The 19,630-nt window shown below is 32.7% G+C and overlaps 1 protein-coding gene across 3 annotated transcripts; it reads right to left on the bottom strand.

Annotated features, from left to right (window-relative positions):
- Nucleotides 1–461: 461 nt before the first annotated feature.
- LOC106063834 (AP-4 complex accessory subunit Tepsin-like) lies at nucleotides 462–19,628 on the bottom strand. Of its 3 annotated transcripts, none has more exons than XM_056021902.1 (12): nucleotides 19,500–19,628; nucleotides 15,060–15,120; nucleotides 12,898–12,970; nucleotides 11,718–11,809; nucleotides 11,498–11,591; nucleotides 11,210–11,277; nucleotides 9,879–9,969; nucleotides 9,089–9,157; nucleotides 8,606–8,812; nucleotides 4,723–4,846; nucleotides 3,657–3,858; nucleotides 462–2,699 (listed from the first exon to the last, which is right to left on the bottom strand). In XM_056021902.1, the coding sequence occupies exons 2-12, from the start codon at nucleotides 15,096–15,098 to the stop codon at nucleotides 2,385–2,387; spliced, it is 1,374 nt and encodes a 457-aa protein (XP_055877877.1). In that variant the 5' UTR covers nucleotides 15,099–15,120; nucleotides 19,500–19,628; the 3' UTR covers nucleotides 462–2,384. The 3 variants fall into 3 exon arrangements, with proteins under 3 accessions (XP_055877877.1, XP_055877878.1, XP_055877880.1); XM_056021903.1 differs by having other exon boundaries at nucleotides 19,512–19,609; XM_056021905.1 differs by having other exon boundaries at nucleotides 15,060–15,116; nucleotides 19,512–19,593.
- Between the last annotated feature and the right edge of the window lie 2 nt (nucleotides 19,629–19,630).

Raw genomic sequence — 19,630 nt, 5'->3', positions numbered from 1 at the left:
ATTCAGGAAACCCATTTCATGCTCTAATGGCATTAGGGAAGAAGGAGCTTTTGTACAAATTTGTCCTATTATATGGAAAAAGAAATGTACCTTTTATTTCCTAAAAATATTTTTTTTTCTTTTCTCTTTTCTGCATGAAATAGAAATAATCACATTTTAGAGAAAGTATGTGTACACTCATACACAGACATATATAATGTTATACTGATATAAACATAATACCAGTGCACATAAAAGTAACATGTAGATAATAGTAAGATGTTTGGCAAATATTTTCAACCAAGTAACAAACAAAAGTGCTACCTAGACAATGATTCACAAAGCATTAAGTGCTACCTAGACAGGGATTCACAGACAATTACTAGACATCTGATCCAATACAGTCAAACAATTACTGTTACAAGTGGGAAACAGGCTCTTCTAGAACCAAATGTATTTTGGAGTGAACAACTAGGGTTAAATAAAACTTCTCTACCATTTTATTTAAACACAAAAATTAAAATACTTATCAAAGAAAATACAAATCTGAGATGATACATAGAAATGACACAAAGGACGACCCAGGAATACATGGTGCCACCATTTGGAAGCAGACGCCAAAGAGATTGGACTAGATGTGGAGACAGTTGGAGACTTGCCCAGCAGTAAGATGCCTGGATCAAGCTGGTTTGACTGAATCCAGCTGAGAGATACATACAATAAGTTATGAAATTTTATACAAGTTCAACTGTCAGTAGTTTCAGAAACAAATTATAATGAAAATATTGATCAATCATGAATTTTTTTAAAAAAGTATTCTATACTTTAAACTCAAAATCCACACTAAAATTTTATTTATACAGAGAACACTATAAGCTCAGCTAGAAATGAGTTTCCTTATAATTTCACAGGACACAAAACATTTAATTTTAACATGATAGTTGGTATGTATAGCTTTTAAATATGAATGTTTCATACAATAAACACTAGTTGTTGCCAACTCTCAATGGGTTCACATCCTTGAGAATTGAGTCTAGTAGTGGCTCATGTAAAGTATTTTTCACAATTATATATATATGTATACATGTTACTGATTAAGGATAGGTCCCTAGCAGTGACTGCGACCTTATTGCTACCTTTAATTTTGTGAGCCTGGTAGGGTATTGTTATTAACTCTTTCTCTCCTAATGAAAGACACCAACATTGATTTGGCCCCATTATATAAAATTAATTTTTCGTTTTATAAACTTTAATTTGTGTTATATAAAAAGAGCATTCTTCTAAAATTCTATACCAAAAAATAATGTTTCCTGATTACAAACTAAAATGTTATTGAAGTTTAAAATCATAACAGGGTAGAATGTACAAATGTGAAAAATGAACTCTGTCAGAACATGGAAAATAATTACAGAAATAAAAAGTTAAATGGTTACCTACATTTTACTTAGCAATCTCATCAAATATGGCTAAGTAATGAGGCCCTAAAATACTAGAGCTTTTTTTTTAATATTAATTCAGCTTCTGAAGTTTCATTGTTTTATTTTCCATAGTACATGGATAGTTTCAGTGGTGTGACTATGTAAACTATAATTCTGATATAGTTTAAAAATGCTTTAGTAGAAATTCAAACTGTTTTCATTTGTTTCATAAGGTTTGACGTTCTGTCAGAAATGAAGATAATTATGCTCAAACCTTCTTCAGGGGATGGGACGGGCAGGGGTTTGAGCTTGAGACCAATTGGACAACAGTCCGTAGTCCACAGCACTTGTCCAGGCAACCATCCTACCTTGTTGATTCACTGAATTAACTTAATCTGTGCATGTATGGAGCAAGGTTTTCTATAGATTTACAATAGGTTTACTGATAATATATGGCAGGAAAAATAGTAAATGCCTGTGACCTTAGTACAGCAATGTGATCTAGATGGTTCTTTCGTTGTGTAAAAAACACAGAGCTTCTCTAAGTTAGTAAAGCAAAGCTCTAATCAACCCAATAGCTCCTATTTCCGGTTAGGAAAAAACCTTCCAAAGCCCTAAGCAATGAAGGCTAACTCTGAATTTAAGAAAATAAATTAAAAATATATATTTTGAAAAAATAATCAAATTTAACATCTAATAGTACCTAAATAAACAAATAACTTACTTTAAAAATAGAGCAATATGTCTAGTTTAAAAAATATATATAATTTTAATACCTTTAGAAAATACTCATTTTCCCAGGTGGGGGATTATACACTGTGGCTATGGGCCTGCTCGTTTGAAAAATTATTTTAAGCAATAGAAATCTTCCAGATTTGAATCGGTAATTTAAAGCAAGTATATTGAAAAGGGGATTTTAGAAACGGTCTACAATCTCTACAATCGTTTAGGACAAAAACATTCTCAACTGCAAAAAAAGCTAATGGGTTAATTGACTTGGGGTATCACTGGAGCTACACAAGAATTGAAGCCTGTTAATCTTTCTGCTGGTAAAATGTCTTTATGAGAGGACAACTTTTGAAGGATGAGAACAACTTTAGCAAGTTTGACCTTGACACTGCTCCACGGGGACTGATTGCTGAGTTGATTCTTTGATCCTCGTATGTTGGGCGACTCTTCTAATCTTGTGTGGCAGTTATTGTAGCATGTGACCAGAGTTACCTTACACATGGCAGCAAGTGTGTCTATATTGATGAGCTCTTCTCTGTTGAATATTACACTTTCCAGCAACTGAAGTGCTCTCTAAGAATAAAAAATAGAAAAAAAAAGCATTAACAAATATTAAGCAGTTACAATATTAACATCATCATCTTATCTTCTTGTCTTATAAAATAAAGAAGTGTAATTCTGTTACTTCAAAAAAAAGAAGATGAATACGTCATATGCGTGTCCCTAGGTCAACCTAATCTTGCATGTTAGCCAACGACTTAAATTCTGCCAAGTCATTGTTTTTTCTGGCTGACTCAGGCAACCATTCCATGCTCTTATAGCACAAGGGAAGTAGGAGCATTTGTAAAATTTTGTCCTAGCATATGGAACAAGGAATGTGCCTATATCTTTGTATCTTTTCTGAGTATTTTGTTAGGTTTTGTTTTTGTATTTGAAAATTATGGTTCAGTGTTTTATTTATAATTGCTACTTTATTTTTAAGTCTTCTACCCTGAAGGGTTTCTAAATTTAATGATTATACTAAAGGTGTTACTCTAGTCAAATGTGAATATTCAATAGTTATGAATCTCACTGCTCTATTTTGTGCCTGTTTATATGATGAACACCTAAATTATGAAATTTATTGCTAAAATTGTACAAAAGGTGGAAGGTAAAAAATATTTTAACGAAATTTAAGAAAATTTTATATAAAATAATTACAGAAATTTAACAGGTTCAATACTAAATAAGAAAGCTTTGAAATCTTAGTTCAAAGAGTAATTCTTAAAATATGCATCAAAAATGTATGTCGGAAAAGAAAAAAAAATACTCTGCACGATGTGAGAGATACACAAATAAAAAAGAAAAGCCAAGCCGAGAACAAAGAGGCTATCAAAACAAATGAGAGTGCTCTTTTCCTGTTATAACACCACACTGTTGAATACAAATCAATTGTGACATTAATCTAATCTGTGTAAATCGATAAATAATACTTTGGAATATAAAAAAAAAGATGCAATATTAACAGTATAAGTTTAGCCGTTTACTGACCAAAACTACACCAGCGTCCAGTGAGACGAGTTTGGACAGAAGTATTTCCACGACAGCGTCACAACTTAGGGAGCTGCACCTGGCAAGGAAATTTTTTAGATCCGAAGGAGACAAATACATTCTATCGATGCCAGTTGATCCTTGCCTCAAAAACCTGGCAACTAAGTCTGTCTCTTCTTGCCAGTCTGCCTCAGGCTGAAGTCTAGGTTTATGCAAATACACAATTTAAAAAAAAAGAGATGAAAGACTGAATATGAATAAGCAGTGCTTTTTTTGTGATGGTATGCACCAATATAGCATACCGGCACCTTTTTCAAAGTGGGGAAAAAATTACTCCTTTTCTTGTATTTTAACGTTTATTATTAATTTATTAGTAGTTTAAAGTTAGGCGATCCATCATCTATTTTTTTTTTTTACAAAAAAAAGCACTGTAAATAAGTAATATTGTAATTGTTACAATAACAGTAGTAGTAAACGAAATAATAGGACAAAAGTCAAAATGCTTGACATTGTTGTCTCTAGTTAAAAACACTCAAACACTATTCAAAGTTAAAACAAAAAAATATGGTCAAGAAATAAAGTTTTAACATTTAAACAATCACATTTATAAATGGTCGCGCAAATTGAAGGTAGGTGTATGGTGTATTCACTGGTGGGAGGGGGGAGGATGGATACCATGTGGATAATAAAAGAAACGGTCGAAGCAAATATGTCCCAGTCCTGTTTTCTTGCACATCTTTTGTTTTTGGGCAAATGATATTAAGGTCATCTGTTTCTCTGGCCAACAGTTAATGAGCTGGGTATCACTGGCCTTCACAATGACCTACCACCTTTACTTTCCCCAACTAAAGTCAGGTGCCCATTAGAGTTGGGTGGACTCAGGGGTGCCCTAAAATCCCAAAATTCAAAATCCCAGCCTTCACAGAGATTGGAACCCAGGACCCTAGGTTCGGAAGCCAAGCGCTTAACTTCTTAGCCACCGTGCCCCCTCTTGTATCTCTAAGTTTACATTAACCTTAAGCCAAAATTCTAAATTCTTTAGGTGAAGGATTAACAAGAGACGTACCTAACACTAGGATCAAACAGACTATCAGTCTCCATACTTGGATGGTTTGATGTGCTGTCATTCTCATCACTGTCTTCTTCATCTCCCCAACCTCCTCCTGCTTTGCCAGGTTGGTGTTTCTTTACTGGCACAAGGACAATATTGAAAAAAGACATGATCATACAGGCTAAATAAATTACAGCTGTGAATCTTCCAGGCTAAATAAATTACAGCTGTGAATCTTCCAGGCTAAATAAATTACAGCTGTGAATCTTCCAGGCTAAATAGCTAAATAAATTACAGCTGTGAATCTTCCAGACTAAATAAATTACAGCTGTGAATCTTCCAGGCCAAATAAATTACAGCTGTAAATCTTCCAGGCTAAATAAATTACAGCTGTGAATCTTCCAGACTAAATAAATTACAGCTGTGAATCTTCCAGGCCAAATAATTTACAGCTGTGAATCTTCCAGACTAAAGAAATTACAGTTGTGAATCTTCCAAGCTAAATAAATTACAGCTGTGAATCTTCCAGACTAAATAAATTACAGCTGTGAATCTTCCAGACTAAATAAATTACAGCTGTGAATCTTCCAGGCTAAATAAATTACAGCTGTGAATCTTCCAGGCTAAATAAATTACAGCTGTGAATCTTCCAGACTAAATAAATTACAGCTGTGAATCTTCCAGGCCAAATAAATTACAGCTGTAAATCTTCCAGGCTAAATAAATTACAGCTGTGAATCTTCCAGACTAAATAAATTACAGCTGTGAATCTTCCAGACTAAATAAATTACAGCTGTGAATCTTCCAGACTAAATAAATTACAGCTGTGAATCTTCCAGACTAAATAAATTACAGCTGTGAATCTTCCAGGCTAAATAATTTACAGCTGTGAATCTTCCAGACTAAATAAATTACAGCTGTGAATCTTCCAGACTAAATAAATTACAGCTGTGAATCTTCCAGGCTAAATAAATTACAGCTGTGAATCTTCCAGACTAAAAAATTTTTTGGTTTCACTTTGAAGTCGACACTTAGTCTCAATAACATTTTTAATATCTAAAATTTTGTAGAAAAAAGAAGACAAACATTTCATTAAGTTTCGGTGCAAATTAAAAAAAACAACAAATAACTAGGCCAATAGGGTATTTGTTTTTAAACTCTTTCTCTTCTAATTGATGATATCATTATTGATTTGACCTCATTAAATTAAATTAATGTTTGATTGTATAAACTTTACTTTGTGTTCTATAAAAAAGAGCGTGCATTCACCTTTAATTCTAGACCAAATAATAAAGCATTCTCAGATAACAAATGAGAAAGTTATTGAAGCTTAATCATAACAGGGAAAAAATAATAATAATGAGAAAATGAAGAATTCCATCGGAATGTGGAAAATAATTACGGATAGAAAGAGTTAAAGGTTAAGGTTACAAATTCAATTACCTGACAGTAAACTGATTATAAGTTTTTAATTTTAGCTTATAACGTGAGCAGAGTGAAGTTTGTGTCCTTCTAAACTGTTCTGGCCTATTTAAAAAACATTTGTTATAACCTGCAGTTTTTTGTTTGTTTGTTGTTGTACATGTATCAGATGTTTCTTCAGAATCTGAAGATAATTACATCCTAGCCAAACCTCCCAAAGGACAATGAAGGCTGGCAGCAGGCGGGGTTTGAACCTGAGACCACCAATGGACCATCCAAATCACATACCACATGACCAGGCAGCCATATTTTTGCAACAAATGCTACACTTTAACCGCTTAATAAAGTAAAATTAAGTAAATAATGGACTATTCTTTACAAAGTCATTTATCTAGTCAGACACTTTTATAAGATGTCATATTACTATGTGTCACATCATTATTTATAGATATTGCGAATGTATTAAGAAGGAAACTCGAGATTCACTTGTTTATGGAGAATATGATCTCGCTCGGGGAAATCAAAGGGGCCACAGTTGAATTGTGGGGTGTTAATCACATGGTTAAGTAGTAGACCTCAGAAATATGGTAGAAGACAGACATGTCTTGTATTTAAGATGAAAGTATTATTAGCTATGTATTTGATGAATTCATTTGGATTACACTATTGCTTTATGTGAAATATTCCTGTCTTGATGGCTGAAGTTGCCAGTATGTTATGAATCATTATTTGTGTTAAAGAAAACCATGTCTGTTATGTTAGTGTTTATTCTTCACACTACATGTTGTAGTCATATAACTCAGTAGATTTACATGGGGACATACGCAACAACAAGTTCAGCCTGAAGAAGGACATTTAATTAATTCTTTCTCTCCGTAATTATTTACCACATTCTGGTGGAATCAACGCTGGTATCGTCAGTTAGGAGAGGAAGAGTTAATACACCGTGAGCATTCTAATAATACCAGAAGAGAACCACATTCATTCAAGTAAAGCCTTACACTATGCCATTATAGGGCTAGCTGTTCTTCATTATTAGCTCTATGGCATCTCTAAGGCATTTTTACATTTTTCTGTATACTTGGTTTTTTTCATGTTATACTTAAGTCTCTACTATTTTTCTGTATACTTGTTTTTTTCATGTTATACTTAAGTCTCTACTATTTTTCTGTATACTTGGTTTTTTCATGTTATACTTAAGTCTCTACTATTTTTCTGTATACTTGGTTTTTTCATGTTATACTTAAGTCTCTACTATTTTTCTGTATACTTGGTTTTTTTCATGTTATACTTAAGTCTCTATTATTTTTCTGTATACTTGTTTTTTTCATGTTATACTTAAGTCTCTACTATTTTTCTGTATACTTGGTTTTTTTCATGTTATATTTAAGTCTCTACTATTTTTCTGTATACTTGGTTTTTTCATGTTATACTTAAGTCTCTACTATTTTTCTGTATACTTGGTTTTTTCATGTTATACTTAAGTCTCTATTATTTTTCTGTATATTGTTTTTTTTTCATGCTATACTTAAGTCTCTACTATTTTTCTGTATACTTATTTTTTTCATGTTATACTTAAGTCTCTACTATTTTTCTGTATACTTGTTTTTTTCATGTTATACTTAAGTCTCTACTATTTTTCTGTATACTTGTTTTTTTCATGTTATACTTAAGTCTCTACTATTTTTCTGTATACTTGGTTTTTTCATGTTATACTTAAGTCTCTACTATTTTTCTGTATACTTGGTTTTTTCATGTTATACTTAAGTCTCTACTATTTTTCTGTATACTTGTTTTTTTTCATGTTATACTTAAGTCTCTACAAGGCTATTCTAAGACTATTGCATTGCTCCTTGTAAACTCAATGAAGTTTCAAGAGTTCCTCTTTTTCATTCTGCTAAAACTAAATTCATCAAGCTTGAATAATATATTCCCCTTTCAGACCTTGCGATCTATAGGCAGATGATGTTAACGCCATCTGTTTCTATGGCCCACGGTTTATGTGTGTCATGTGACCAGCACAATGACAACCCGTCTTTACTTTTCCCCAACTAGTGTCAGGTACCCGTTAGAGCTGGGTGGACTCAGAGGCACCCTAAAGATCCCAAAATTAACAATCCCAGTCTTAACCAGGATTCAAAAACCGGGACCTCTCGGTTCAGAAGCCAAGCGCTTTACCACTCTGCCACCAAGCATTATAAATTTAAGTTCTTCTATTTTTTAAATAAATGATTTGATTTGATTTTGATTTTAGGCACATCGGCACAGTTTAGGCCATGTCGTGCCTGCAGTCCCTTAAGGACTACTCTCTCTCTAAACAACAAGGGCCAAATTCTATACAGTCATATCATTAAAATCAAGGTCTATTCACAGTTAAAATAGTAAAGGTAGTAAAAATTTAATTATTTGGTAAAAATCTAATGTAAATAGTACTTTTAAAATAAAATGAAAAGAACAAAACATATTACAAACTGACCAGTTCGAGTCGGATGTTGATGTTCTGCAGCTTTCATTTGACTAGAAGTTTGTTCCAAAGGGTAATTAACAACTGGCGGCTTATAGTTACTAGTTGAGCTGCCCAGGTCAAGTTTGGCAAGGACAGCGGCCTGGCGGTCAGCTGCTGTCTCTGTTATCCTGGCACCAAACTTTTCAATTCCATCTAGAATGATGTCTTCGATACCTCCTGAAGAAAAATATTTTAACAGACAATGGGCAAGTTTTTTATAGTTTCAATAGCTTGCTAATATTATTATCTATCTTTTGTTTGAAAGCTATTCTGTGATAAGATTGTAAACATGAATACTGACTGAATCTCTTCCATTAAAGAACTATCAATGATAACTGTAGAAAGCCAAAGAGTCAAGCACTGTTTTTTTCAATAAGAACACCCTTCATTTGCGATGCCAACTTTTATTCTTCAAAAATCTTTTTAAAAATGTGACTCTGTGTGTGAACATACTTGTCTGATTTGTTGGAGTGTTACCAAAACCTTGATATGTTCCTTTACTTTGTACTGGTCCAAGTCCTCCTACAATAAAAAAAAAATTACATACCATTTTTGAAATATTGTTATAATAATGACTTTAGACAATTGTCTCATTAAGTCTACTACTAATTCTTAGTTAATATTAACAGGAATATTAATTGAGTTTTAAGGTTTTAAGTAAGAACTTTTTCGGTATCTAATTTTATCTTCACAATAAGAGAGCAAAAGTAGAAAAAAAAGGTTACAAAAGAAAAAAATTTCTAGAAAATAAAACTTTACTAAGTAAACTTAAAAACAAACTTTACAATTATTTCTAGGTTCTACTCGATATGTGTAAAAATCAATGGAATTTAGCAAATGTTGGTATACAATGGAAAATAAATGTTGTAATGCAACAATGTACATTAACAAATGCTGGTACACAATAATATCGGTATACCACAATGGAATCATAATAACATTGGTATTCAACAACATAAGTACAAATTATGACAAACAAGAAAGGAATGGAACAAAAAGTATTATCTGTAAGATTAAAACTGAATTTTTTGTTTTCTATTATAATAAGGATCATCTCCATTTTGTTTTCTTTTTCTATTCACAAAAATTTCTATTCTGAAAGTCAATACTTTACTAAAAAGCCACATAATTATATATTTTATATTAAAGTACAGGCAAAATTGATTTTTACAATATTAAGTAAAAAGAACAAGCCTAATCCCTTGATTTGATTTGTTAAGTTCAATTATAGAAGTGAAGTTACCATATTTAAAAGGTATTGGTTGTTCAGGAGAAGCAGCTCCATCAGGTGACTTTGTGATGACATCCTTATTATACAGGACTTCACACAGTTCCTGTATGACAAAAGTAAATATTGATAATACAATATGTAACAATGTTCAAATAGTCAAGTCATTCCAGATCTACTCTCTTAACAAAACTATTATATCATTGGAGGAAAAACTGAAAACCTCGTAATAATGAATGACTTTGTTTTGGCTTTAAGGCGTGCTAGGTTAAATAGCTTTCCATCGGATCTACTGTGGATATATATACCCCATCTTCTGGGGATTTAAAAGCGCTGGTGAGTACAACTGAAAAGAAGATTCCAAATAGTGTTGGAGCCAGAACACATCCTTGTTTTACTCCGCTCTTGATGGAGAATGGCCTAGAGGCGGAACTGTCAAACTGTACGGTGCCCTGCATATTTTCATGAAAAGCTGACACTAGTTTCCATAGCTTATTTGGACAGCCAATTCTCTCTAATACGGCAAACAAGCCGGTTCTGCTGACAAGGTCAAACGCCTTGGTCAAGTCAATAAAAGCTATAAAGAGGGACTGCCTTTGTTCTATGCTTTTCTCCTGTAGCTGCCATATCTGTTGTGGATCTACCTGCCCTAAAGCCACACTGCGATTCTGGGTAAACTTGTTCTGCCTAGATTTGCAGCCACTTTAGTATTACTCTGAAAGATTAAATAGCTTCCACTTACGCTGCCTGCGACGCATAATGTGCATCTCCTGGAAAAGAGAAATCTACGCTGGCTCGGTCATGTCACTCGCATGCCAGATGGAAGTATCTCTAAAGACATCCTATATGCTGAGCTTGCAGAGGGAGCCAGACCCAAAGGTCGCCCAAGACTAACCTACAGAGATGTCTGCAAGCGAGACATCATGAGAACATGGGCATCAACCAAAGTATGTGGGAGGAGATAGCCCAAGACCGGACAGCATGGAGACAGACTGTACGTGCTGGTATGAACTTGGCTGAATGCAAAAGAAACGAAGCTGCATCAGCCATGAGAAAGAAAAAGAAATCTGCCCTGTCAGCTAGCCCTAGGACAGATGAATATACATGCATGAACTGTGGCAAACTCTGCCACCCCAGAATTGGCTTGATCAGACCCTCCAGATTCTGCCCCATCTCAAGACGTATCCAAAGCCAGTGACTCATCTGGGCACATCAATTATATTCGGAGACAGATGGAGCCATATATATATAGGTCTGTTTGATAAATCTTCTCATGTGAAAGAAAACACAAAATCAAGTGCAATACATGGATACATATGTCTTAAGTAAATCATTACTAGTCTTACCTTCGATAGTTCACGGACTGATAGATAAGGAGTGTTTCCATGCATCGGATGTGGTGGGCCACCAAACTCTAACAAGATAAACAAAAACTTTGAAAACTTGGACATTAACAAACATTTACAGTATAAATGCTGCAAAATTTTTAATCTGTAAAAAAAACACACCATTTTTTTCTTTAACTTTAACATTTCTTCTTGCAAAACAAGAAAATTAAGTAATACAACTATACTAATCCAATTGTATGCCTACAAATCAATTCTATGCCTACAAAAATTCAATGCTATGCTTACTGATGCATTCTTTAATCACATCAGAATATTTCCGAATAGCAGACTGGAATGTAAGACTCCCATTCTCTGTTAGATATTTGATCACTTTCAAAGCCTGCAAGAATACAATAAAGTCTTCATTTTATTTTGGTACAAAGCTTTAAACAATATATGAGAGTCAGAACAACAATCTAAGCATGTGTACAGAAATACAAATATGAACAAGAAACAAAATATGCACCTTAAATTTTATGTTGCATGATTTTTGCCGGACACGATCAATCAAAAACTCTGCAAGACTTTCACAATAGCCAGAAGACTCGAAGCTTATATCTAAAAACAAAAATTTCAAAAAGTTTCCTCATTTAAACACATCACAATAAGTATTTTATGCCGAGACCTACTTTTTTTGTTATGATTGATCAAGATGAAGCTCTCTTTTCTTTACAGTCAAGGCTTTCTATCTTCTTATCTTATAAATTACAAACATTCCTTCAAAAAAAAAAAAAAAGATAATTACATCCTATGCATTTCCATGTGTTCTATTAAAAAATTTAAGTTCCCTTTTCAGACTTTGTGGTCTATAGAGCAGATGATGTAAATGTCATCTGTTTCTGTAGCCTACGGTTAATGAGGGTGTCATGTGGCCAGCACAATGACCAACCGCTGTTTCTTTTCCCCAACAAATGTCAGGTACCCGTTAGAGCTGGGTGGACTCAGAGGCGCCCAAAGATCTCGAAATTAAAAATCCCAGTCTTCACCAGGATTTGATACCGGAACCCATGTGTTCAGAAGTCAAGCACTTTACTGCTCAGCCACTGTGTCTCCATGTGTTCTAGTTGTTCTTGTTTTTTAGAAGGCTAAATTCTGTTAAGCCATTGGTTTTCCTGGTTGTTTCAAGTTAAAATGTTCCATGCTCTAAAGGCACTAGAGAAAAAAAGCACTTGCATGAATTTGTCCTAACATATGGAATTAGAAATGTGGCTATATCTTTTTGCCTGAGTATTTTAATAGGAAGTGTTTTTATATTTGTAAGTTATGGTTCAGTGTTTTATGTATTAATACTACTTTATTTTTAGTCTTTGTCCAGAAAAGTTTATATGTTGTGATTTTACTAAAGGTGTTACTCGAGTCTAATGTGATTGTTTATTGTAAATCTCATGGCTCTATTCTGCATCTGTTAAAATTTTTTAAAATGATTTCTTGACTTAGTAGATCTTAAAAAGAGGATGCATTTTCTAATATGGTCTAACCAAAGTTAAATATTTTATTTTTTTTTAAATTCTACTAACTGGATGCCATAAGAACTATTTTCAGTTAATAATGGTTAATACCATGTATTTGTATAGATAACTTACCCTTTGACTCTACATATGACCACTAGTTGATTGACAATTTTCTTTGGGCCATCAACAACTTACCATTTATTTCTCTAAACATATATCCGGGAGTTGCGTTCTCATCATCAGAAGTTGCTTTTAGTAGGATGCTAATCTGTAACATAGATTATTTCACGTGAGCTCTGACTCATTAAGATCCATTAGCATCCCACTCAAAGGGGAGAAGCCTCTATTAGTTTTTTGTGTGGTTTGTCTGTCCATTCGTCTGTCATGTCGGGCCAAAAATGCTTTTTATTAAAAGATTTATTTCTATTTTTACAAATGCTTATATTAACAACCTCTGTCTGTCTGGGTGGATTCTATTACACTTTATTTTTCTCCCACTGCCCATTCTTGGTTCTTGTTGAAATTTTGCACAATTATTCATTGTCAATGACAACACATGAAACAAAAAACTTAACCAATTAGTTAATCAATTAGTATTAATTATCGAAAGAAAATGGGGAGATAAACCATGCAATATTGAGATATTGAGAGATAAGGCAGTGACTGATCAGTGCTTTTTTTTTCACTCTATAAGCTTTGTTTTTTAAAAAAAAAGTATTTTTATATTTTATATTTAACCCTAATCACCCTGAGACACTAGAAAAAGATGGGGTAGAAAGTGAAAGAGAAAGTAACCTCAATAAGCTAAGAATTACTGCGTCCCAAGTCGTAGAACACAAGTAGTAGAAATCAATAAATTTAGAGATGCTTTAGGACAGAAGACAAAAAAAGTAAAATAGCTATAACACATAAAACCATAATTTACTTATACTAAAAAAACAAAAAACAAATAAAATACTCAGAAAGACACAAAGGTAAAGACACACTTCTTATTTCGTAAGCCAGGACAAATTAGTACAAGTACTCCTTCTTATCTGGTGCCATTAGAGCATGGAATGGATTGCCTGAATCGGCCAGGAAAACCAATCACTTAGCAAAGTTTAAATCACTGATTAACATGCTTGACTAAATTAACACATAAAATGCATAAGATTTAATTATCTTCTCTTCTCTGTAATTTATAAGGTAAGATAAGATTTCAGCAAAAATGCTTCGGAAGATCAAGGAAAGAAGCGAGAAGAAAACAGGTGTGAACAACAGTAAAACAACAGCAGCAAAAGCAAGAGCACAAAAAGAATACACAGTACAGAAGCCGATAGATATGTCAAGCAAATGTCAGAAGACAGGCACAGAAGAACTGACAACAGAAGCAGAAGCAGCAGCCCTTCAGAACAGCCCTACAGATCTGCACTCTATTATCAACATGATGTCAAAAATATTTGCCATGCCAGATAGACTAGAAATAAAGGCAAGAACAGAGAAGTGATAGCAGATGAAGGAGAGAAAAGGAGGCGGATTGAGCATTTTCAAAAGCTACTTAACAGACGGTCTCCTATAAAACAACTGGAGAGATACTGCCAGCTGCAAGAGAACAGCCTATCAAGTGCAGTGCACCCACTAAGGAAGAGATCCACAGCACAATCAAGCATTTGAAGAACTGCAAATCTGCAGAACCTGACAACCTCTAGAGTTTAAGCATTAATGGTAAACATTGATATCAGTGTGAAAAGTGCATGGCAGACAATGGACAGTCCAAACTGAAATTTATTCTCTCTTCCTGTTCCTGCTAGCCATAGATTGGGAAAAAAAAAACAGCGGAAAAAAAAAAGCCAGCAACAGCAAGCAGAATGGTATACAGTGAGCACTGTGGCAACAGCTAGATGACCTGGACTTCGCAGATGGCCTGGCTCTTTTCTCTAACACACAAGAGCAGTTGCAGGAAAAGATAAGCATCATTGCGGACAATTCAGAGATGAGAGAGATTATGTCTAAAGATCTAATAATTTACAATTTGAAAAAAATCACATATCTAGAATAGATTTAATACTAATAATATTGAACATTTTGGAATCTGCATTCTTATTAACTTCTTTAAGCCTTTTAAATATAATGTCTGTAAACATTATCAATATATTAGACAAAAATGTAGATTAAATCAATTTCTTAAAATAAATATTAATGATTGATTATTGGCAATTTAAGTTAGTCACTAGGAGTCTTGAAAGATTAAATAGTTTTAGAATCATATGATAAATAATGATTATATCTAGATAAGTATATAAAACAAATACAGTTTAGAGATTAGACTTGTCTTTAAAGACTATAATATACTTGTTGAATTATAGAACTAGATTTACCTTGTTTACAAAAGTTAGTCTTTGTGAAGTTGAATTCATCCTGTATTCTAGTCTAGTCTACCTTTTTTAATTTATTTTGTAAAGATAAAAAAAATCCAAATTTAGAATCTAGACTCTAAATAAAAGTCTAGTGTCACTGCGTTATTTTATATGTTATGAATGTGGCTGTGGTTATCAATGTAGGCGTGGTGGTGACATTGGGTTCTTGTTACAAATCACTGAATAATGAAATGACGCTGGGTGTAGCAGATACAATAAGTTTAATATAACACCACATAGTGAATACACCATACAATTCGACCCAGGAATGGTCAGTATTAATCCAACAGTAATATACGAATATCACAACTTAGTACTTATTCTATAACCAACTACTTTAAACATCTAACTCTACTGCTTATATATTAAGTGACTCAATACAAGTGCTTGCTACAAGATCTCTATGTGGACTGACTGCCTTTAACTCTCTGGTTCACCTAAGGTCAAAAGTGTTCACCTTAGTGCAACATGGGTTGTGAATAAGATTCACAATATGGAATTAACATACACAATACAGAATTAGGGTTTCTACTCTATGGCACCAACTTTGAGGTGGTGACATTACCTATCACCCCCCTTTTGAAAAAAATTTTGAAGAAATTTTTTTCAGCTTGACGACATAATTATCATAAGTAGGATCAATTGGAATTCTTGGGGTCTATGAAATGTTCAATTGCTGAGTTCAAATAGAACTACAAACTTGAAATAAAATATATAATATGACAGTGTTACACAAAATATTTGCTGAATCAAAAAATTCATACAAGGGCAAAATTCTCTAATTCATCATATTCTTGTAAGGCAATTCAAATAATTCTCTGAGTCAAATACTTAACATCCCAAATAATTCTTTACATGTAGTTCTAATATATACATCAATATTCAAATGTGTTCAATATTTACAAGTCTTTTTCATAATAATATGTGCAAAGTGTGACGAAAATTTCAATGACAATCTCCTATGTCACAATGTGAAAAATTAATACAAGTTTTTATTCACAATATCTATTTATAAAAAATCTTTGACACTATAGAAATGTTAGAAGTCTGGTTTTTTAACACCAATAGTACAATATGTACAAATCATGTAGAAAATGTTACAAGTAAGTCTCAATATGTAAGTGATAAGTATAGACAAATTCAAAATATATGTGTCAAAATTCAAGATCAAATTGATTAATGATCATTGTTACAAATTTAATGTATCTGTTTACTTCAATATGAGGTTTGACATCTCCATAAAAAATTGTTGTGCATTAATATTACACAAGTAAATATGTATAATTCAAGTATCAAAATATTTGCTCAAAAGTATGAACATCAAATCAAAATAAATATCTTTCATAGTGCTTGTTGCATGCACCTTATGTTTCAATTAAGTATTTCTCCATATGACAGTTCAAATAATTTGTAGCTAGTAATGGCAAAAGTTTAATGTTACATTGTTTATCAAATAATTATTTGATTACACTAATTGACATTGAATAAATAAGTTACATTATGAATCAATCTCCTTTTTCAATAGTATTGAAAAATGTGACTAAGTTATATAATTGTGATAAATGACATAGTAAAAAAATTCCAATCTTGTTTACAATAGCTGTAGAAAAAATTTTTTTGTCCAAGTTGTTCTCAATACAATGAGAAAAAATAATGTTTACATTGCATGGAAAAAAATTAAGCTAGGTACTGAATAAGTTGGGAAAAAAATTCAATGTTTGTTTACATTGTTGAGTACAAAAATGTTATTCTTGTTGACAAAAGAATGTGAAAAAATGTAGGTTACAATGAAGTAATCAAATTCCAAAGTTTGTTTACAAATAGAGTTTTTTTTAAAAAAATGAAGTCTTAGTTCTAGTTCAATGTTTACAAATAGTACTCAATGTTTACAAGATAATGCTCAATATTTACAACATAATGCTCAATGTTTACCAGATGCGATGTATTAAGTCAACAACACTGATATTAATTGTGAGTCCCTTAATTGGTGTTCCATATATTTTATGTAATAACTCTTTGTAATGGCCAAAGTTTTTTATTTGTACCCACATTGACTCTCCAAGTTCTGGATGTTTCCAAACTTTTTTATATCCAAAATCACAAGTTATATCTTGTACTATTTGAAAAATTTCTTTCTGAAAATCAGAATCAGACAGGTCATAAAACCATATTGTTTTATGTATTACTGGCTTTTGATGCACTTTAACTTTTGGATAAGATCCAATAATTACTGGACTGATAGTATTTTCAAGTATTACAACTTTTATTTTCCCTTTTATAAATGGTGATTTGATTTCAGCAATGGCAGTTTTACATTCTATCTTTCTAGAGTTTGGTAAGGTTACAATGGCTATATCATTCAAATAATCTTCTTTTTCTACTAAATTGGGCTCTACAAAAGTGATTGTGGATTCTTCATCAACTATGCATACAACATCCTGATAATTGACTTCTAGATCATATACTTCTATCTGTTTGCTGTTTTTAAATGTCAAGGCTAATATTTCTTCTGTTATTATTACTTTAGGTGAGCTAGTGTTAATGTCATTTTGTATTTCTTGTTTTTCAGCTTTATCTTTATCATCTATTTGTATTTCATCTGTTTGTATTTCACTATCATTTGTTTGTGTGTTAATTGTTTGGCAATCTTTATTTAGTTTAGATGCTTCTGTTAGCAAATGAGTTTGACATTCTACATCTATTTTATTTGCATTTGTAATTGACTGATTATCTTTAGTTGCTTCATGTATACTGACATTGTTGTACTCATGTGAATTAGTAGTTGATGCTAACTCAATATTTTCTTGATTCACACTATTAGCCCATTTTACTAAGGCTTCTTCTGATAGTTCAACTATATTCTCTATGTTCCCTATAATTAGTTCTTCAGCTGGGTTGTTCATTACTATGGCTTTGTATTGACCAGTGAACCATGGCGATTCAATGAAAACTAATGCTGTTTCACATTCTTCCCATAAGTCTTTATTTGCATAAGTCAGAGTGACCTTGTCTTTTAGGATCTGTTCAGGTTTTACTAGTGATTTCTTCACAATGATTGAGGTGCAGCCGCTGTCACGTAATGCATATACCTTAATGCCATCCACATATGCAGGATACACTTTCAATTTGGCTAATTTTGTCTGTATATATGCTACTGTTTCATATTCTATTGGTCTTTCAGTTGCTACAGCTGCTATGTTTTGTCTGGTATGATTGTTATTGTGGTAAGTATGTTGTCTGTCTTGAAATTGATCTCTTCTAGACATTCTGTTGTTTTGCCATCTTCTGTTTGTTTGATGTGATCTACTGTTAGTTGGACTGTAGCTTTGCCATGTTCTTCTGTTATATTGTTGTTGATAGGATCTATTAAAGTTAGGACTGAAGCTCTGGAAAGTTCTGTTATCTCTTCCATATTTATGGTTTCTATTTACATATTGCTGTTTTTCTGATGCCATTCTCTTTCTGCACTCTGCTTTGGTGTGACCCAATATGCCACAGAAAAAACATTGTATGCTCTTGGCATATTTAAATTTATTTGTAGTTCTTGGATGGTTTTCTGTCACTGTTGCAGCTACATTGTACAATTCCCTTTTGTCAATGGTGATGTTTGGGTGTGAGTCTTTGTATGTTGTTAAGTTTGATATCAATTCAGCTTCATTTTTTATTTTTATTTTATAAATGTCACTGCGTTATTTTATATGTTATGAATGTGGCTGTGGTTATCAATGTAGGCGTGGTGGTGACATTGGGTTCTTGTTACAAATCACTGAATAATGAAATGACGCTGGGTGTAGCAGATACAATAAGTTTAATATAACACCACATAGTGAATACACCATACAATTCGACCCAGGAATGGTCAGTATTAATCCAACAGTAATATACGAATATCACAACTTAGTACTTATTCTATAACCAACTACTTTAAACATCTAACTCTACTGCTTATATATTAAGTGACTCAATACAAGTGCTTGCTACAAGATCTCTATGTGGACTGACTGCCTTTAACTCTCTGGTTCACCTAAGGTCAAAAGTGTTCACCTTAGTGCAACATGGGTTGTGAATAAGATTCACAATATGGAATTAACATACACAATACAGAATTAGGGTTTCTACTCTATGGCACCAACTTTGAGGTGGTGACATCTAGATTATAAGACTAAGTCACTATGAGTCTGACCATGGTCCCATGGAACTATACTACTACTAGATGAGATCTATTAACTATTAACTAGACTTGACTTAATTGACTAAGTTAGATTTTAGATGTTTAATGTTATGTAATATGTATGAGTATGAGAGTCAAAAATGAAAAAAAAACAGTCAATAAGATTTAATTTTAACTTAAGGTATTTATGTGTTTAATAATTAATAGATTAAAATTAATAGATCTATTACTATATTATAGACCTAGGCCTAGATCTAGAGTCTAGATTCTAGATCTAGTCAAATCTAGTCTATCTCATAATGATAATCATATGCTTTGTTACTTTGTTGTGTTTTCGTTTTGTTTTTAGTGACCTCCCCTT

Source organism: Biomphalaria glabrata, chromosome 2 (assembly GCF_947242115.1).
Source record: "Biomphalaria glabrata chromosome 2, xgBioGlab47.1, whole genome shotgun sequence".
In the NCBI taxonomy this organism is placed as follows: domain Eukaryota; kingdom Metazoa; phylum Mollusca; class Gastropoda; family Planorbidae; genus Biomphalaria; species Biomphalaria glabrata.
This window is presented reverse-complemented; position numbering and strand designations above follow the sequence as displayed.

Coding starts and splice junctions, on each gene's coding strand:
- LOC106063834 (XM_056021902.1), bottom strand. CDS start 15,098: ATGAATTCAACTTCACAAAGACTAACTTTTGTAAACAAG. Junction 12,971..15,059: donor GACTAACTTTTGTAAACAAG/GTAAATCTAGTT, acceptor TCTATGTTACAG/ATTAGCATCCTACTAAAAGC. Junction 3,859..4,722: donor CTGTTTGATCCTAGTGTTAG/GTACGTCTCTTG, acceptor GCATAAACCTAG/ACTTCAGCCTGAGGCAGACT.